Consider the following 9,023-nt stretch of genomic DNA (forward strand, 5'->3'; position numbering starts at 1 on the left):
CTTGCAGCTGAATCTCGAGTATTTGTTTTTCCCTTGAGAAATTCTTTTCCCACCCTTCCTTCCTCTTGCGAGCTCTCCGTTTGTTATAGCTTGAAAGATCGGTTACGATCCTATGGTGTTGGAAGGTATCTTCCGAATTTATATTTAACGGTGAGTCCTAAGTTACTCTTTGATGAATTATATGTAATTTACTCCTTATGACGATATGATTCGATTTTGGAACGAAAAAGATGGAGATGACATGTTGAATGAATGAGATGAAAAAATTTGATGTTCTTAAGATGAAAATCGTAACTAATTGTAAGAAAAACCCTATCAATGAGGTCTCCATTATTCATTGATGAATTGAGGGTAATTTACCGCTAATGACAACTATGATTCGATTTTGGAACGAAAGAGATTAAAATCATATGTTCAATGAAAGATATGAAAAAAATTAATGTTCTTGAGATGAAAATAGTAACTCGTTGTAATAATAAGGGTTAAATATGTTTTTAGTCCCTATAAATATGTCAAATTTTCGTTTTAGTCCCTCTAAAATTTTCCTTCAACTTTTAGTCCCTATAAAATTTTCAATCACTACTTTTGGTCCCTATTTTTAATTTAATTTTTGCATTTTTTAATGAAATTGTGCAGAAATGTGTCAAATATTCTAAAAACAATTCCTAAAAACAAATTAGATTTTTTTAACAAAACACAAATTAAATATGAATTTTTAACCATAAACAATATAAAAATTCATATTAAATTCATGTTTTGTTAAAAAATTCTAAATTTTTTTTGGAGTGATTCTTATAATATTTTTAATTTTTCTGAAATTTTTTATTAAATAATATGAATTCTACATATGAGTTTACTTTAAAAGAGGGACCAAAAGTGAAGATTGAAAACTTTATAAGGACTAAAAGTTGAAGAAAAATTTTAGAGGGACTAAAACGAAAAGTTGACATATTTATAGGGACCAAAAACATATTTAACCCTAATAATAAAATGAAAAAAAAAAAGAGCTTTTTCTTTGATAGGGTTATATTATTACCCCTAACTCATCGAGGGGTAATGTAGTAAAAATCTTAACATGTTTTATGTATATTTGAAGTTTTTTCTTCCTTTTTTTTAAGTCCATCGGAAGCTATTTTCGGATGCCATCAAAAACTATGTTTTGATTAACTTGTATCATCTTTGATACATTTTTTCTCACCAAACCTAATATATATAAAATTACAATAAACATTTTTTCCATCGATTGTACAAATAGGTCAAACGCAACTTCAATTATAAAAGTTAAACAAACAGTACATAAAATATAAAAACAATGAATTAAATGAAATTACAACTCAATTTGAATGAACATATATGTAGATCGGTCCCTTTTTACCTTCATCGATCCAAAACGTGGACTGTACATCAATTTGAATGAACATATACGTAGATCTTGTTTTAACAAAAAAAAAAATCGTTTATGGAACCAACTCATAAGAAGGAGAGCTTGTATAAGCATTTGCTCACACTTCATTCCAAATAAGCATGTTTTTTTTAGCATCACTTGCTATTAGGCAAAAAAAAAAGATTTTATTGGAAATGCTCTAGCCATGTGTTTCAGGCGTCACAAATAAAAACACGGCGTTAACAACATGCTGATAAAACACGGCTTTATCCTAACCTTTTTTTTTTTTGGCTTTTGAGATTTATTTTGCATGAAAGAACAAATAAAAAGGGTGACTTCGTAAAGACCTCAGACAGGCCGATCAACGGTTGAAATTCCTAAATATTACGGTTGAAATTCCTAAATATGCAGGATTTCCCATGACGGAAAAATCAATAAGGTTGAAATTCCTACAATGTACGACTTCCTACGACGGAAGAATCAACAAGGTTGAAAAATCCTAAATATGCAAGACTTCCCACGACGGAAGAATCGACAAGGTTGAAATTCCTAAACATGTGAAGATTCCCCAAAGGGGAGCACCCCGATTAAACAAGTTATGAATACTTCCCAAAGCAAACGACTACCTAGTTTAAGAACAAGCACATAAGAAAACATTGAAACAAAAATAAACAAGGAGCTAAAGTACTAAGGGACTTCGCCCATATATAGACATCATCCAAAGAAGAGAAAACAACTCGATGTATTCGATAAAAAACAGGAGCTCGCCTATCTACCGGTTAAATATGACCAGGGTTAAACTTAACCACACTGCCCTTACAAGCCTCGTGCTTGGGGGGTTGTGGACCTACATAAATGAATATATCCATAAAAGGGCGGTGAGCTCACCCTAGTTGTTTGATATGAATAAAACAACTCGCCACAATCTATCAAATAGGAACGGCCACGCCAACTCATAGGAAAAAAAACATATGAGAAAAGGGCTAATAAGACGCCCCCAAAAAATCCTTTAAAAGTCTCGTCACTTTGCCGTATGCATGGGGGCTTTGAAACTTCGTGAAAGTATAGCCCTAAGGGGCGACAAAGCCATATGAAACTCACCACAATTAAAATCACTTCGCCCTTACATGACTCGTGCCTAGGGGGTTGTGAACCACCATATTTATAAAAGAAGGCTCGTTGACCTTAAAAAACACCGCCCCTGAAAAATACCTTTGGGCTTCTTTTAGACGATATCTAACTTAAACCACTTCGCCTTGTTCCAAGACTCATGTTTGGGGGGGCTTGTGGACCGTTAATCTCATTATAAACCACTTCGCCTTGTCCCAAGACTCGTGCTTGGGGGGCTTGTGGACTGATAATATCTAGATATAGGCACGACACCCTTCGTAAGGGCCAAAATAGCCTTAGGCGAGCCCCTCTAGAGCGCCACCTTAAAAGAGCTTCTAGAAGCATCTAGAACGTTGCAGGCGTGTCTTGGGCTATAAGTTACTTAGGGCCTAAGTCACATAAATACAAGCCCAAGAACAGCTATAAATACTCACCTTAAAAATCATTCTCAAGACACGACCTAAACAATTATAAACCCTAATTTAGATATTGTACTCACTGCAAATACAATAACTAAATTAAAACTACCATGTTTAACTGCAATCATATGGAGTTACCTGTCCATAAGTTGTTCTCTGGGAGGTGCAAGAGGAAGGGCTCCATCATATTTCCCTCTCCATTCAACTTCACCACCTGCATACTTCTTTAAGCACTTTCTAAAACCAATCACAAGTCTTTGTTGGCAAAAACATGCCTTATGCCAATTGGCTTGACCAACATCCATTATTTTTTTTCCTTTCAAAAGAAATAATTACATTTCAATCATAAAAGCTTAAACAAGTGTGTATTTGTTCATCAACATATAGTACTAATGACTTATTTCTTAGATACAAATGAGTTAAAATCTTCATCAACAATTAGAATAGGATATGGTGGGAAACAATTTGACGAGGCGTGGTTGTAGTCATGGTAACAGAAGTTTTTGTATATGAAGTGCGCTAACAACCGCCACAACGCGAATGAAAGTACCGCCAACACAACCATTGAATTTCTTGTTGTAGTTGAAACCAAACCCTGCTTCATTGTGGCAACAATCCCAATTGAAGCAACTGATATGATCTGCAGCATCACTTCCACCACACTGAGGCTCTTATAGGCAAGATTGCAACTCTTGCAATTCACCACATGACTCCAGTACCTGTTCAAATTTAATAATTTGAAATGAAGAACATGGTACAAATACCTAATGCAATCAATAATTTTTTAATATTGCTCTATTTATAATTTTATATTTGAAAAATTATTGGTTTATGCTTGACTTAAGTAAAGTTCTTCACTTGAAATCACGATTATCAAATTGAGATTCAAATCGTGAATCAAGAAGATGAATTTTTTGAATTGTGAATCGAATCTTATTATAAATCGTAAGATACATTACCAAGAAAACTAAAACATTTTAAAGTAAAAACACGTGACATAACAAAATTATAAGTTGATATATCATACATGAGTCTCAAAACAATTTAACATTCAAGTCATAAATCAATTCACATAAGAAAAGTGGCAAGCTATACAAAGTTGACAACAAAAAGAAGCTGACTACACTAGGTAGTGATTCACTAGAATAAATCAAGATTCATCGTAATGAATTAGAATTCAAGATGAGAATCACGTCCAAAGTAGATATACACTAGAGATTCATATCGATTGAGTTCAATTTGTGTTGAATCGAGATACAATTCACATGTATCGTACGATACTCATAACCATACTTAAAACTTTACATATTAAAGGAAAATCGTTACTATTTTTGACATATAACTAAATTAAAACTATCCCTCAAAAAAACTAAATTAAAACTACCATGTTTACTTGCAAATCACATGTGAGTTACCTGTCCATAAGCTGTTCTCTGGAAGGTGTAGGAGGAAGGGCTCCATTATATTTTCCTCTCCATTCAACTTGATCACCTGCATACTTCTTTAACCACTTTCTAAAACCAATCACAAGAGCATCTGCCTTTGTTGGAACAAAACATGCCTTATGCCAATTGGCTTGACCAACATCCAATATTTTCTTTTCCTATCAAAAGAAGTAATTACATTTCAATCATACAAGCTGAAACAAATGTGTAATTCGTTCATCAGCATATAGTACTAATACTAATGACTTATTTCTTAGATACAATTGAGATAAAATCTTCATCAACAATTTGACCAGGATAAGGTAGGAAACACGAGTTTTCGGTTTGCATCTAACCTGAAAAGTACTGTTGCTCACCCCCATACTAAGAAAAATGGATGGAGCCTATTAAAGTTTTTTTTTTATTTTTAAAAAAGTATATTATTGTCGAGCCTATTTTCTTTTTTATATCTTTATTTTGGTAAATCCTATTTTGTGATAAGGAAACTTAAGTAACCAATCTTTCATAATTCAAGAAGTCCGTATCAAGAATCAATTACGCAGATGTACAGATAGATGAATAATTTGTGCATAAATACAATGATAAATCCAACCTAGCAACTACTGTGCATATAAATATCAACTAATAAAGTAACCAGAAGAAACAAAAAAAGTGATATATTGAAAAAAGGCAGTGATTGAATTTGATATTGTTATGTAATAGTACTAGCTAATATGTTTTTCCAACTGATCGAACCAAACCAACTAATCAACGGGGCAAATGAATTATCTATTCTATTCTATATTAGCAAAAAGACGGACACCTAAAAATATAAATGATTTTTTATTTATTTTTTAATTGTGCTAACGTTGAAAATTTATGAACAATATTCTTTTAAATGAAATTTTGGATTTGATTAAAAGTCAAAAATATAAATGATTTTTTCTTTCAAATTATAATAAATAAACTAACTATAATTAACTATTTCGATGACACCAACAATATAACAAAAAAATATAATATAAATTCTTATTTTTTTAAGGACACCAACAACAAATTATAGAAAAAAGTTGTTTACGGGTATAATTTGGATAATAAAAAAATAAGTATAAATACACTCATCTAATTTGTTACATTTTTTAAAGAATAAATGGATAAAAATTGAGAATATATATCATATCGTGTTTGTTATATTTTTTTAATTTTTAAATTTATTCTTATCTATTTGTTACAATTGTTATTTGTATTGAATATTAAAAGCATTTTTGGAAAGAGAAAAAACCAACTCAAAAGAGCTGAAAGAGATTATTGGTGTCATTGAAATAGATAATCATAGTTAGTTTGATTTTTTTTTTTTTTTGACAAGATTAGTTTGGTTTGTTACAACTTCAATGCAATAAACAATTATATTTTTAGTTTCAATTAAAATCAAAATTTGATAAAATATATGATTCATAATTTTCAAACGTTAGCGTAATAAAAAGAACTAAAAAAGAATTGTAATGGAAGAACTCCCACTTATTTTCTCCTTCTTTAAGAAGTCGGCCCTAATTTTTTCTCTTTAGGTTTTTTCTTCCAATTTCTTCATTGAGAGGGTGGTTTTGGGTCAATTTTTGACATAAAATCACTCATCTTCATCTTTTTCTCTCTATTTCAATTTAAATAAGTGATTTTCACATAGATCTAGGTTTTTTCTTCGTGATTTCATCATCTAAGTGTGGTGGTTTGTTGTTCGTCGTCTTGTGCGACGTTGTTTGATTTTCCGTCTTCTTGCGGTGTTCGTTTGATTCATATTGAATGATCGATTATTCACTCAAAGATTTAGGCATGAACGTTGCAGATCCGGATGCATGGATATTCCGGTCACTTTAGTTTTATCATATATTTTTGTAGGCATTATGCCATTATACGCTATTAATTTAGATGTAGTGAGTTTGAATGATGTAATCTCTCAACTTAAATGAATGAATATCATTTTGTTTTTGTCAACTAAAAAAACGAAAAGACGAACACGGCGCGCTAGTATATACTACTATAAAAGAAATTACCTCAACATGGAGAAGATATAAATCTGAATCTATAATCAAGTTTTGTCCAATATGAAAAATCCATCGCGGTACAATTTTGTCAATCCATAGCCCAAAGTTTCTTGGGAAGCACCAAATCAGTCTGCTGTTACCGGGACTCACAGGAATACAAAAAAATATCAAAGCAAATTTCTTCTGAACTGATGATTTCTGCATTAAAATATATTATGTAACGCCCATATAAAATTTGATGCACATTTTTCGTAATATAAGTAAGGATCATAGCTACTCAATTTATTACCTTAGTTTCTTCAGAAGATACAGGTTTAATTAGATCAGTATAAGCATAAAAGATGCTTGGTGGCATAAATTTGCTTTTGCTCCAACCCTGATTTTCTGTGAAGCCGTTGACATCTAACTCTTCAATTGACAATTCAAGTGGTCTTCCTCCTTCTCTATCAGCTTTCACTGTTAAGTTAATTATGTAAGTGTCATATATAAAACAATAGGAATTTACTGAAGTTAAATGATTTATCATATATGCATATACCTTTTGGTTGTGGAGTTTTCATTAATCCATAGTGTGCATATGGAACATGTGAAGGGTCCATGAGGTTTTCAACCAGTACCTCATACCTGAAATTGCATATTCAATTAACTAAAAAAATATAATAAGCAAATAATATGGTTTTTTGGTTTAAACATGTTTGCAGTCCTTATAAAATCACAGATCTTTTAAGTTTAGTTCTTTAAAAAGAATATTCATTTAGCCTCCACCATATAAATGTATTTTTACTAAAAGCACCATGTTTTTATCAAATGTGGAGACTATAAACAAATAAAAATTTATAGGGACTAAACTCAGAAAATCAATATTTTATAAAGACTAAACATATTTAACTCATGTTTTCTTAATTAGGTCTAACATGTAAGTTACTGTCAGGGGTATGCATAATGTAATGTTTTCAAAATTAAAATCATACCCATAAGGAATATCTCTGTTTCCCATAAAGCTAGTAAAAGAAGGATCATCAATTTCTGGTATGAATGGGGGTGTTTTCCTTGTAATAATATCTTTGTATTGAGGATCAGTATTTGGCCAAAACCACAAGATATCATTCTGCACAGTGCTTGGATAAGCAGCTACACATGCTTTTTTGGACGTATGAATCTGAAAAGAAAAAGTTTTTGCAAAACTAAATGAGGATAGCAAGATAACAAAACAAACATTGTGAAGAATCAATTTAATTAGTGCAACACATCTTTATTCCATAGTTCTGATTGTTTGTTAAAGGGATTGCAACTAGAAGAAATTTAATTGGTACTAGTAGTTACACTTTTAAATGTGGTTTTGGATATGTAACACCGACACTTCAGATATGGAAGACGTGTTGAGTGTATGAACGATATCGATACATATAGTTACATTCAATCATTTTCTATTTTCAATTATTATCAGTGTCAACATGTAGTTTTAGTATTAGGTTTGATGTTTGTGTTGGTATTTCGTAGGTTTTGGCCAATTGCTACACAAGTATTCAATTTCTAAAACACATAATAGCAATAAAAGGACTATTTCAATATTATTATGTTTTTTTTTTTTTTGTCGTTTTACTCTTATTTACATGTGTCAAGAAAACTAATAAAATGAAATTGTTTGTCTTTTTCCTACAATACCCTAAACCATTTCTTATCTCATTTCATCTAATTCTCTTTATGCAATAAATAGTTAAGTTGTTACTGACAAAATACAGTTAATGTTGCATTGAACTTTTTCCAAACTACAAAAGAATAAGAACAATTTTTTCTTCAAAAGCGACGGTTAAAAATGTATCGAAGGGAGTAGTTACCGGAGGTCCTTCAGGAGGTGCCTGAGGAATGAACTTGCAATCACCTGATCCATTAAAACACCAACCATGATACACACACTGTAACCTACCCCATTGATCAATCCTTCCTTCAGACAAAGGTGCTAATCTATGAGGACAAGCATCATCAAAAACTTGCCATGCACTCTCATTCCTATCCCACCATATAACAACATCAATTCCCATCACCTTCTTAGCATGAGGTGCCCTTTTGTCAAGATCACATATTGGCATCAAAGGATACCACTGTGAGTACCAGTCAAATTTCTCTGAACCTGTTTCAACTTCTGGTTCATCATCCACTTCAAGGTTACTACTACTAGACTCTGTTAACGGAGAAGGTGATAAGGCAGTGAAAAGCTTGAATTTTGAAGTGTTCCCACGAATTAATGGAAGTGTTGAATGGATTTGTGACTTCAAGAACATGGATTTTTTTAATGGGGTTTGTGTTTTATGTGCTATTGGGATGTGAAGTGAACGAAGAGAAAAAGCTAACATAGCTTCCACTGTTCCCTTGTCCAAAAGAAGAAAGTGATCATTAAAACTTTACTCAGAATGTCTCTTATATATAAATATGATCGAATATATCAACTTTTGTCAACCAAAATATCTCTTATAATTATGACCAAAAGAGTAGAAGTACCGATTTCCAAAAATGAAGTTAAATAAAAGAAACATAGAGTAGGAAAACACAGGGGAGAGATGCATGTATTATTTATAAATACATGATTGTCTAACATGTACAATATTGCACATGTTAAAACATTTAAAATAACAACTTTTATTTATTG

The 9,023-nt window shown here is 31.6% G+C and overlaps 1 protein-coding gene across 1 annotated transcript; it reads right to left on the reverse strand.

Moving 5' to 3' along the window:
- Window positions 1-3,271: 3,271 nt before the first annotated feature.
- Window positions 3,272-8,764, reverse strand: LOC11419030 (protochlorophyllide-dependent translocon component 52, chloroplastic). Its single transcript, XM_003629676.4, has 7 exons — window positions 8,215-8,764; window positions 7,348-7,535; window positions 6,915-7,000; window positions 6,666-6,832; window positions 6,386-6,574; window positions 4,329-4,516; window positions 3,272-3,632 (listed from the first exon to the last, which is right to left on the reverse strand). Exons 1-7 carry the CDS (start codon window positions 8,728-8,730, stop codon window positions 3,311-3,313), a joined length of 1,656 nt encoding a protein of 551 aa, XP_003629724.3. The 5' UTR covers window positions 8,731-8,764; the 3' UTR covers window positions 3,272-3,310.
- Window positions 8,765-9,023: the final 259 nt, after the last annotated feature.

The sequence above is a fragment of the Medicago truncatula genome, chromosome 8 (genome assembly GCF_003473485.1).
Source record: "Medicago truncatula cultivar Jemalong A17 chromosome 8, MtrunA17r5.0-ANR, whole genome shotgun sequence".
Classification (NCBI taxonomy): domain Eukaryota; kingdom Viridiplantae; phylum Streptophyta; class Magnoliopsida; order Fabales; family Fabaceae; genus Medicago; species Medicago truncatula.

Bases quoted from the DNA above. Each gene is read 5' to 3' on its own strand.
- LOC11419030 (XM_003629676.4), bottom strand. From the start codon at position 8,730: ATGTTAGCTTTTTCTCTTCGTTCACTTCACATCCCAATAGCACATAAA. The intron at 4,517-6,385 runs GTAATTTCTTTT...TTCTTTTGATAG, and splicing joins TATATCTTCTCCATGTTGAG to GAAAAGAAAATATTGGATGT. The intron at 3,633-4,328 runs GTAACTCACATG...AAATTTGAACAG, and splicing joins AGAGAACAGCTTATGGACAG to GTACTGGAGTCATGTGGTGA.